This window comes from Patella vulgata, chromosome 5, assembly GCF_932274485.2.
Source record: "Patella vulgata chromosome 5, xgPatVulg1.2, whole genome shotgun sequence".
Taxonomy (NCBI): Eukaryota; Metazoa; Mollusca; class Gastropoda; family Patellidae; genus Patella; species Patella vulgata.
In genome coordinates, this window is record NC_065883.2 from 50,044,132 (window position 1) to 50,056,365 (window position 12,234).

Consider the following 12,234-nt stretch of genomic DNA (forward strand, 5'->3'; position numbering starts at 1 on the left):
TCTAAAACTAATAAATGTGAGATATATGCCGTGGATAATTATATATTTATCTTCATTTCGAAGTTATTGTATTACAACTAAAAATTATCCAGGTCAGTGTGTTTTCTATAGAGCACAAGGTAATTACGTGTGATCTACTAGGATGGTTTTTCTACGGTCAATTCAGCTATTTCGATTATTTAAGTAGCCAAAAGGGAATATTTAATTAATAAATAATTATCATAAGCCTAACTAATATTTCATTTTTAAGTACAATATATCATTTTTTGTGTACCCCATACTGAAATGAAATGAAATGAAATGGGGTTTAACATCCTACTGTTTTGCTCCGAAGTGGGCTAATGAAGACGGGCATACGCCATACAGTGATCTATGAGGGAAATTTTGCCCGGACAGCGGCACTACGGCCTACTCTTATATCGAATTCCAACTGCCAAGGGATCTTTTACGTGCACGCCAATGTGTACACGGGACCTCGGTTTTTCATCCCCTCCTTCCTGCACCACTGACAAGGGGGAACCGCGCCGGAAAATCTGGATGAACTTTCTCGGCCAATGCAGGGATCGAACACCCGACCTCCAGGCTTGCGAGCCAGCGTCCTACCCACTTAGCCACGTGATCCCCAACCCCATACTGACAAAGTGGTATAGACATGTGAATTTACAATACCCTACCATGAATAAAAAAATCATGAAATATGAATTTACTTTGCAAAGCTTTTGTGCATTATCAAAAATGACCGGCAGTGAAAATTTTGAAGTGGAAGCCCTGGTTCCAACCACAATTATGGTTTTGAGAACTTTCCCTTCATCATCTAATTTGCTCTTTGGCAACATTTTGAGTCGTCAAGAAAACAATTGTATTGCAAAAAAAATTTGGTGGCCCCAAATCTAAATTTGTTGTAAAGATTACTAGAAACAGGAATCACTTGAAAATTGATAAGTTATTTAGTGGAGAAAGAAAACTAATACTCCCCTCTGGGATTTATTAATAATGGTGCAAAAATAAAATCTGGGTAATATTTAGAGCACGCCATAATACAGATATATAAAGCATAATTATGTGATGGAGTACATCTGGGTGGATGGGTGAGTGATGGCACTTGTTTTTATGGAATGTATAATAATAAATGGTAATAAAATAATACATAATTAGGTCATTAAAGTTGGAATTCTAATTACCTGGACCATTATAAGCCAAAATGTGTCGTTCCCGAACATGAATAATGGGGCCGATCTGAGCAGTGGAACAAGGATCAGGACATTTAGACCACATTCCCCAATCTGACATAACACAATCTGTAGAGCACGGTACATGACAGTCTTCATATGATGGTTCACCTCTATCATAATCCCAACATAAATTATCAGATACTCTCTCCTACAACATGATAATCATTTAAATATACAATATTTTAATTTAAAATCTATTATTATGATAACTTTACTTAAAGGAGCTAAATCGCTAATATTTGGGACCTAGAAATTGACACAAATGGGTCGCAACGCATATAATAATGTAATATGAATGCATATAAACTGATTTACATTCAATCATTTCCGTTTTTACTCTAATTTCAAATCAGTTATGTTCGGAAATGAAATAAAATGGGGGTTTAACGTCCTACTATTCTGCTCCTATATTGGGCTAATGCAGACGGGCATACGTCATACAGTGTGCTATGAGGGAAATTTTGCCCGGGCAGCGGCGCTATCGCCTACTCTTGTATTGAATTCCAACTGCCAGGGGATCTTTTATGTGCATTCCAATATATACATGGGACCTCGGTTTTTCGTCTCATCTGAAGTATTTATGGCGCATGCTCTCCAGATAAGAATATAGCGCCACCGTTTAATATGACTTGTGGAATATGTCTAGCCTCGTTCGTCCAGTCTCTTGTTACAAATAGAGATGAAACGCATTATGGTACACGATTCGTGTACCAATGGTAAAAGGTTTATTTTGTCTTAAATATTGGATATCAGAAGTCCATCTTTTCCCGGTAAGATTACCTCATCAATGTTGACTTAAATTGACAAATAATTCATGTTTTCAATGTCGAGGACTTTGGATGATATTGAGTTAGAGACTTAGCTACTTTAATTAAAGGTGAGAGATTACATCCCAGGAAATAATGAAATATATTATGCCAGAGGAGTATGTGCAGCTGTGTTTTTCTTTAATATGAAGTCTTTTATAAAGATTGTAATAAACAAGGTGTGGTTTGGTTAAACTAAATAATAAACACATATTTCTACTTTACAGTTAATTGTTTTAACAGATATTTGCATGTTTTCTTGTGGAAAGGTTGTTTTAAGTAGATCTACACTAATTTACTTACACCAGTTCGACTGATACATGTCTTGTATTTTGGTTGTCTGCCAGGGCCACATTCTGTCCGTGAGTTGGTGGTGCACTCTCCTACAGTGATGTTCAAACTATAACACGCCATGGGTTCACATGCTTGTGTTTCACTTAGGTGTGGACAGGCATTACCCCCCGGTCCAGGTAAAGTTAGCACTTCTCTTGTTCGATGTCTTTTACCTTAAAATAAGTACATTGAACAGTAATCAATTAGACCTAGAAATATAATGTGTATGCATTCATCAGCATCAAAGACAATTAAAAAAAATCTAAATAATTCATTCTGAAAGGAGAAATTTCTTAAAAGGATACATTCATTAGTATAAATATCAAAACCACATCCTTAGACCATTATTGATTTTTATAAAAATATATATAAAAGAATCTAGAACAGTTGTTATTTTTATGCATTTAATTTCATGAGATAAATTTCAAGGTAGTTCAAAAACTTGCTAAATACATCAAATCATTGAAGTTAGAAAAGAACTGATAAGCTTTGTACATGAAAATAGTTATATATGGATTATACATATCACATGCCATTATCAATTTCTTACAGACTGTAGAGCAGGATTTTCCCATAGTTTCATTTATCAGATGAATGTAGCTTAAACATACATTATGCAAGAGCTAAATCGGCAATACGCAGATCTTTCTTTAGGCCTGAAATGTGATCTAAATTATTAATTAGACTTTAATTAACTTATCCAGACAATAATTAACACTCAATGTCAATGCTAGCCTGTGATTATAACTGGATTAGGATCCGATTTGCAGCTCAACTTTCATTCATGATTTAACCATGAAATGGATAATCGAGACTATGTTTTTTATCGTACCGACTTTAGTAATGATAATTGAGGCTAGGCCGAAAATTCAATCGCTAAAATCTTGGTTCAGAGTGGATCAATTTGACTGAAATATTCAGCAAATTCCCTTTACATTATCTAGTTTTTAACTATTATTATAGTGAGAACTGCCAGCTCTTTATCTAATCTCCCATAATGTATCTTTAATTGTCAAATTTAATAACTACAGCCTTGAGTCGGAGTCATAATTTTAAAATGAAATTCCACAGGTTTTCAAACAGGGATGGGATTTCGCCCGTATATTCCGGACTTGTCCAACGCTATTTTCCAAATGCCCAAAATTGTCCGACCGGGAATATGCCCAATCGGACATCAAGACATGGTGAATAATGTTCAAAATTTCAAAATTAATATAGTGTACTGAGTGTATAACTACCACTCAACCCGATTATCGTTGATAATAGGCTGGATTGATTAGGTAATTAAGTGATCAATGTATTTATCGTGTTATACTGTCTATACACATACCTTGATTAACTACTTAATCTGCCATGATTGACTGACTTAATCCTTTGTCGGACAATTCATCAATCTAATCTTAAACTAAAGTCATTGCTTCCCCTTTGTCGGACTATTCATCAATCCAACAAGAGTGATTATAATTTTAATCCTCGTGGTTTCTCCATTAGCGGACATTTTAATTGCATTAATGTGAGCCGACAGCATCTATAAACTAGTCATAGATGTCACATATCGTAAGAGTATATAACACCCTAAATCAATGGACAGTCATTTTTAGGGGGTTGGGATGGCCTAGTGTTCTAGAGTGCCGTGCTTCGACCTCTAGCTGGCCGTTCACCTCTGGCTTGCGGCTGTGGTTTCGATCCCTGGTGTGAGCGTATGTGGCTTGGAGATAGGGGCGCCTTCTCAACCTCGTGGGTTTACTCTGGGTACTCCGGTTTCCTCCCACAGGAAAGACCCCTGTGCGTACGCTAACATAATAAAAAATAAGACTTGTCTGCGATATCGCCTTTGGTGGAAGCGGACGTTAAACACTAAGAACAACGGACATTCATTTTGTCTGCGATATCTTTTACGTCTTTTAAGACTCCATATAGAAATTCTCATCCACAGTGGCAGTATCCCGTGATCTTGATTGCCATACGAAAATTGCTTAACATATAAGGCAGTGTTTACTATGAAGCTATGTGCTAGGAGTCACGTACACCATATGCTGAAGTAAGCTATGCCTTTTCATGAGTGATTTAACTATCAATGTAATTTTAAAATACTTATTAAGAAGGAAATGGTGTTTTGTCATCACCACAAGTATTATCATTTCATACGCCTTTCTTTCATTTGCTGCCGTATAAACCAAAACATCTAATTTTGTAGGAATATTACTGACATACATTTGAATACCATAACCATATGGGAATTTAATATGAAAAATAGTGAGGTGTTCCTATTTCTATTACGCATGAATTTGAACATTTTGTTGACATTTTATAAAGAAAAAACGATGTTCTGACATCACAAACTATTCTTATTTCGGAAGTTCTGCATTCATTTGCTGCTGTATAAACAAAGACACGTAATTCTGAAGGAATATTACGGTTGTGAATATTTTGTTGACATGTGATTTTTAATTTTGGTATAAATTGAATACCGTATGGGAATTAAATATGAATTTTTATTACGTACGGGATTTGAATATTTTGTCGACATGTGATTTTTAATTGTGGTATGAATTCTTCTGCTTAAATAACGGTAAGAGTTATGCCCCTTTATTTTCGGTAAAATGTCCAACAAGAAAATTTTTGAAATCCCATCGCTGCTTTCAAACACTTTAAATTATCAATGTTCTTGTAAAACCTTATAACTCAATTTTATAGTGTGCTATGAGAAGTATTAGAATCCATGAACAACATTAAAAACTTGGATGAAAATAGGAATTGCAATTGATTTAACAAGACTGGCTTATCCAATAATCCCTCACCTCCACCTTCATCTGTTCTTTTCTTTCTAATATAATCATCACAATCTCTTGATCTACATTCGCTCCATGATGACCAATGTGATACAGAACAATCCCAATTACATCCAACTTGACAAGCTTGTGATACCAGCGGTTTATTCTGTACACAGTGATAATCTGCTGTTGGTCTTTCTCTACCATCTTCTGTAAAAACAAGAAAGGAATCTGATCCATAGAGCTATCATAATGTTTGGTAATGGGGTCAGTAACCCTGTGAAAAATAGTTTGAGTGATGCTACATTTTGACAAGGTTCCTTCTTTTGATGATCCAAACAATCTCAACAAGCTTGGAAAAAATCTCAAAACTCTGACTTGCAACACATTTCCCAAAAAAGTTCTGAGAACTCTGATCTGTAGAGTGTCTATAAGAATTGTGAATGGACTGACAGACGGACATACATGTAAGTGTAGACAATATACCATACTTTCTCAGTGACCCATAGGAGTTCAAAAAAATATTTCCATTCTGAACCTACAAGACACACTCTATTTCAATAAATTATTATCAATCAAACTATTTTGTCGATTATATATGTATTACCACATCAGATACAGGTTTTCTAAATACATGTTCAAACATATGTTCATACAATAATTGGCTATCACGACTCTAGTATTAGTTACTGACAAATAATTGGCTTATCATTAGAGTAACTGATACGTCTACATAAATTCAATATAACTATTTTATTGAATTAACTGATGTACAGTAATCATGCTTTGGCTTATAATAAATCTTACATTAGCTCTGGGACAATTTAGTTATCATATTGTATCTGTCACAATAATTCAGTAAAAACAAATATCATTTTGACATTATAGAATAATCAAATCAATTTTGCTCTTGGATTCTGATTTTATCATGAGGTTTATAATATAATGGCAGTGTTTATTCATGAAAAAATTAAATCATTTTCTATGTGGGGACATCTTGCAGTTAGGTCATGGGGAATTTAGTAATTTCTATGAAGGGGTAGTGCACATGTCAACAAGTGGTTAGGTCTATTAACTAACAATGGCATATCTCAAACCTCTAAGTGTCAATCAATAAATGTTTTGGATCTTTAAGTCCCCTCCGCTATCAATGCTGATTATGTATATAATGCTAATTGTTAAAAATAATTGTTCACATAGACAGTGAAATCAGAATTTTGTAACTGGAAGCACTACTTTTTACCATTGAAATGTTTATATCTAATGGCCTAACTATATTGCACATGTGAATGTTATGTCTCAATCTTTACATCAAACTGTGTATGATCTATCAAATAGACATGATATTCATCAAACATGTAATTACTCAATTAATAATAACACAGACAACAACAAAATAAACACCAAGAGACAGAGATATATACAGAAACACTATAAAAACATTCATACACATCCTCCTATATTGTCATCAAAAGAACTTTTTAAAATGATGTTATTTTACCTTCAAGACTGACACAGATTGCCTGCCTGTTCTGTATACCTGTACCACAATGACTGTAGCCTGGTACTGATTCACATGGACTCCATGCTGATAAGATCCATTTAGTTCTAAAGGAAAATAAATGTCTGTTATATAAACTCATCAAACCACAAAGAAGAAAAACGATAGCTATCAAAAGCAAAACATAAATATTCTTTTTAGCTTAAAAAAAAACAGGCATCAAATGTAATCCAGTTTGAAATATGTACACAAAAAAGCACTGAAGAACCATAAAAATGATTATGAAGAATTTGGGCAGATAAAAATGGACTTACAATGTTTCCATTTTATCCTGGAACAACCAGATTATAAATTAGAACATGCATGTGAACATCAACATCCCTATGCTTACCTTTTACATGGTTTTAAAGAGAATGGATCTTCTCCCTGGATTTTAACAAATTCATTGAGATTTGATTGGCATTCTTCACCATCTCCGAGTGGTAATTGTAGAACTCGACGTTTACGAATCATATAACCAGGTATAATACCCTTCTCATCAACACAGCTAGCATTTAATGGTAATAGTTGTGACCAATCTGATACAATACAATCTTGTGGAATGATACATGCCTGATGTTGGTGTAAAACAGAATCTACAAGTTTGTCTGAACAATGCCTAAAAATACAAAATGATTATTCTAAATACGGACAAGTATCTTCATGATATATAATGGCCATGATCATTAAAGGTGAATTTTTCCTTGTAATTATTTTCAACACCGATCATTTACATAATTAGCAATACAATTAAGCTGTAATCTTATCCTGTAAATTTTGTAAACATAAAACATCATAAAAATGTTTTGATATTGAAGTCGGGAACTATTTCACTAGTATTTAGTCACTTTAATTCTGGTGTCCTGTTTGAATGAAACTAAACAGTATCTAGTTTTTCATTCAACGACTAGCATCGGTCTCTACTCGGTCTGATGAATGTACTGAACATCTCGTCAATAATGGGTAGTTCGCCATATGAGCATATTTTTTCAGCCAATAAGATAGCTTCAACACCTTTTCTGGGTTAAATGGTTGCATATGATGATCAAGTAGTTATTTTAAAATCAACAGAAATATCCAGAAACCAACAAAGATTGTATCAAATGGATTTACTGGTGTTCACATCTACTTGCTGGAGATAAATTGCAACCTCATGATTAAATTTTTTGTTGTGTAGGTGAGAATAAATACAATCTATTTCTGATAAACTTACCTGAAGGCAGTTAATGACCCTTTGGCATTTAAACATTTAATATCTCTACTTTGATATCCAATTAATGGATGAGTTTTAATATTTTTTGCATAACCTTTTTCAAATGGTCGACATGGTTCCCATGGTTCTAAAGCGTATGTATAAAAATCAGTACAATTATCACAGGGTTGCATTTCAGAAAAGGGGGGACAATGTTTTCCACCATGCCGAGGGGGCAGAACTATCCGTCTCGTTCTTGTTCTATTATAAACCTGACAGGAATTATCACAGCTACTCCACGAAGAAAACAAATCTACAACACAGTCTTGTCTACATAATAATTCACAAGATTCTTTTGTTATTGGTTTTGGTTCTTTCTTCTCACACAGAAAATCAACTACTTTTTCCTTAGTTGTTTTATGCTCGCACACAACAACGCGATGGCGTACACCCTCATTGCGTCCACACATTGCCACATTTGGCGCCAATTGACACCTACTCCATTCATACACAGACCAGATGACATCATTATTATCTGACCAAGTTTCTCCTACATCCTCTTTCAAGATGACATCACTTTTAACACATTTCTTGTAACATTCTCGCATACCCTCTGGTTTAGGGAAATGAACACAGTTAATTGGGTGGACAGAATTACCATTCCTGATTCTACACCAAACTTCTCTATGTTGTAAACCACCATAACCACAATGTGTATTTTCACATGTACCCCAAGCACCTGAAATATTGATAGTAAACAAAATTCAATCAACAAATTCAAAAATCCCATTACTGATTGTAACAACCCCCAGCCTTAAGGTAGTTATGGGGGCCGCTTACAAAAGTGTAACTGAACCTTCTGTTAACAGCTACACCTTAATATAAACAGCAAAGTTAACTGACTCTTCCAATTATAAATTTAATCTAAGGTCTGGATACCGTACGGAGGGAGATAGGTCGAAGGGCCTTCTATCTCTTACTAACTCGTCTAAGACAGGAATAAAAGGTAGCACGTCATTTCAGTCCCGCATCATTTCGGACTCAACACAGACGACCTCTCGGACTGAGTTTGACGACCGTTCGGACTTACTTGATGACCGTTCGGACATACTTGACGACTTTTCGGACTCTGTCTGGCGACAGTTCGAACTCGGATGAATAATTATGAATGAGTTTGCGAGAGAACCATGCAAAATTTAAAAAAAACAGCACAAGCTGTGTCAGCCGATTTGGACCAAACTGTGCAGATTTGGTCATTGGGTACCCCGTATACCCCACATGAAATATTAGGGTCACCAACATTGTAGTTACGGAGAACCAGCTATGGCCATTTTAGAGTAAAAAAAAAGTTATTTTTAAGAAAATAATCCCTAAATTCAAATATTTCCCATAAATTGCCTATTGATTATTTATTTTTTTAAATATGAATGATCTTATCTATTACTTCAATATATACTCTTCAAAAAAAGTAGGAGATATTGAAATGCAAATACCTATGCGGGTTGTAATAGGATAAATAGTCATGGACACTTGACATGCCTTGAGAGTATGTTCACAGATAAAGAACTTATCGCCCCAACAGAACCACTGAGCTGCACATGCGACACGCAATAGCGCCATACACGTGGGAGGGGTTCGTTGTCAAATTTGCCACTTCAAGGAAGGGTTAATGAAAACTGCTGCGTGCTGGTTTATCCTATCCATGTTTGCTTTCCTATCGGTTCTTGCATAAGATTTACTGTTTAGCGTATCTTTGCTTTAGTGTGTTACATTTAATTTGATCGGGAGACATGTTCGTCGACGTCGACGTCAACCCTGCAAGAATTGGCCGTGTGACTGCAAGAGGAGTGGGTCAGATTGCCCCAAATCATGATTGGACAGTTGATTAGGAGCTGGCCACGACGAATTGCTGAATGTCTGGGGATTGGTGGAGCAATTACTCATTATTAAGACAACAATCAAAAACGTCCATTTTCACTTTTGACGATGTATCTCTTTGCGGGTGAAATGGGGCCGCCAGATAAGCCGCCCATATGAACTGTTTATGTTCATGTGTAGGCAATTGGCCTGTTATTTACATACACTGGTTACCTCTAATAAAAACAGCAGTGCATTTCCGCATTTTTGTATTATCTCTGAATATCTCCTACTTTTTTTGAAGAGTATATATGACTATTAAATTTTTCGGAAACCATTTGAGGTTATGGGGAATTTATTTTGAGACATAGTTTTTTCTATATGCTAAACCATATAAATTTCATGATGCTATATCTCACCCACTGCGGGGCTGAGGGGAATTCTAATAATAATGGAAGTTGAGGACTACTAATACTAATATTTGGTTTTGACAAAATGACTGGCACAGATTTCTTTCATATTAAATTTGATGGTCGAACTTGAAGAAAATGACTTCATTTCTGACATCATTTTTCCAATAAAATCATTCATTGCCTGGATTATTAGGCCTGATAATGCTCCATGCAACTGCCTTCCAGCAACCCTGTGTAGGGCCGTTACATATGATTCAGGAGTCACAAGGATCAGTCCTTGGACCTGTTCTTTCTGTAATGTATACTAAGAATTTAGGACAACAAATCGATATTCATGGTTTCTAGGACGAAATTCTTATACAGATAATATACAGCTGATTGCAAATTACTCCCTTTCAAAAACTGTTCCATCCCCTAATTATTCTGACATCAAATTGTGTACACATGACATTAAAGATGGGATGACAAGAAATATGTTGAAATTAAATGTAATTGAATTAAGTATTTTATTTGGTCCAAATACACATCTGAAAAATACAAGTTCAAATAATGTGGTTGTACGAGATGCAATATTTGTACCATGCGACACTGTGAAGAACTTAGGTGTCCTCTAGGGTCCAATTGAAGCATGGACAATCACATTAGTTAAATTTGTCGAAAGTGTTATCTTCAGTCCATGAACATTGGCCATATAAGCCACATAATTAGCCAGGAAGCAGCTGCTACACTTGTATGTTCTCTGGTATTCTCAGGGATTGACTACTGTAACAGCTTGTAAGTAGAAACATCTAGTGCCAATATTAAAAAAAAAAATTGTACAAAATATCGCAGCTCGAATTGTTACCAGATCATCAAAATACTCCCATATTACTCCTGTTCTGAAATCACTCCATTGGCTGCCAATAAATGAAAGAATCATCATCAAAAGTCTGTCTTTGACGTATCAGTGTATGAATGACTTACCTCAAATATACTTATCTACTCTTACGCAAATACAAGTTCCCTAACCTCCGGCCGAACACACCTCCATCAGTTGTGTTGCTCAAAGTGGAAATTAAAATGATTTGGATACGGATCATTCTCAATGAACGCGCTTAAACTGTGGAACATTCTTACAGAGATCATTAAATCACCTCAAACTCTTTCTTGTTTTAAATCAAGACTTAAAACCCATCTTGTTATCAGGATTAATTAAATTAATTTAATTGTATGCGAATATCGAAAGGAACCAAGATCTTTGGGTTATAAACTTACATTTCAAGTTTCATCAAAATCAGAAGAAAATTGTTACCTCTTGAGGGTCCACAACATTGATATACTATATTTATACGGCCATTTCATCTGTCAGTTTTGGTCCGATTTTTACGAAATTCGAACTCAACCATTCTTAGGGTGTAACGGTGATATATTCAAAGTTTTTTTTTAAATTGGATAAAAATTATGACAGCTATAGGGTCCACAAGCTAAAAACGTGATTTTTCGTACAATCAAGGGCCATAATTCAGGAAGTTCCAGTCCGATATGCGCGAATATCGAAAGGAACCAAGATCTTTGGGTTATAAACTTACATTTTAAGTTTCATCAAAATCATAAGAAGATTGTGACCTCTAGAGGGTCCACAACCTTGATATACCATATTTTTACGCTATTTGAGAACAAGAGGCGGACATTTTGTCTGTCATTTTTGATCCGATTTTTACGAAATTCAAACTCTACCATCCTTAAAGTGTAACGGTGATATACGAAAAACGTTTTTTTAAATCGGATAAAAATTATGACCACTATAGGGTCCACAAGCTAAAAACACAATTTTTCATAGAATCAGGGGGCATAATTCAGGAAGTGACGGTCCGATATGTGCGAATATCGAAAGGAACCAAGATCTTTGGGTTATAAACTTACATTTCAAGTTTCATCAAAATCAGAAGAAAATTGTGACCTGTAGAGGGTCCACAACCTTAATATACCATATTTTTACGCCATTTGAGAACAAGGGACGGACATTTTGTCAGTCAGTTTTGGTTCGATTTTCACGAAATTCGAACTCAGTCATCCTTAGGGTGTAACGGTGATATACGAAAACATTT

General features: G+C 35.2%; 1 protein-coding gene across 2 annotated transcripts in view; it reads right to left on the minus strand.

Moving 5' to 3' along the window:
- Nucleotides 1-12,234, minus strand: part of LOC126821229 (thrombospondin type-1 domain-containing protein 7A-like) — a 241,053-nt gene that overhangs the window by 129,356 nt on the left and 99,463 nt on the right. For both annotated transcript variants that reach the window (XM_056101468.1, XM_056101467.1), the window contains exons 3-8: nucleotides 7,899-8,616; nucleotides 7,038-7,304; nucleotides 6,647-6,753; nucleotides 5,173-5,355; nucleotides 2,342-2,544; nucleotides 1,182-1,380 (exon numbers count right to left, since the gene is read on the minus strand). In XM_056101468.1, the coding sequence (XP_055957443.1) occupies nucleotides 1,182-1,380; nucleotides 2,342-2,544; nucleotides 5,173-5,355; nucleotides 6,647-6,753; nucleotides 7,038-7,304; nucleotides 7,899-8,616 (1,677 nt within the window). The remainder of the gene's footprint in view (nucleotides 1-1,181; nucleotides 1,381-2,341; nucleotides 2,545-5,172; nucleotides 5,356-6,646; nucleotides 6,754-7,037; nucleotides 7,305-7,898; nucleotides 8,617-12,234) is intronic.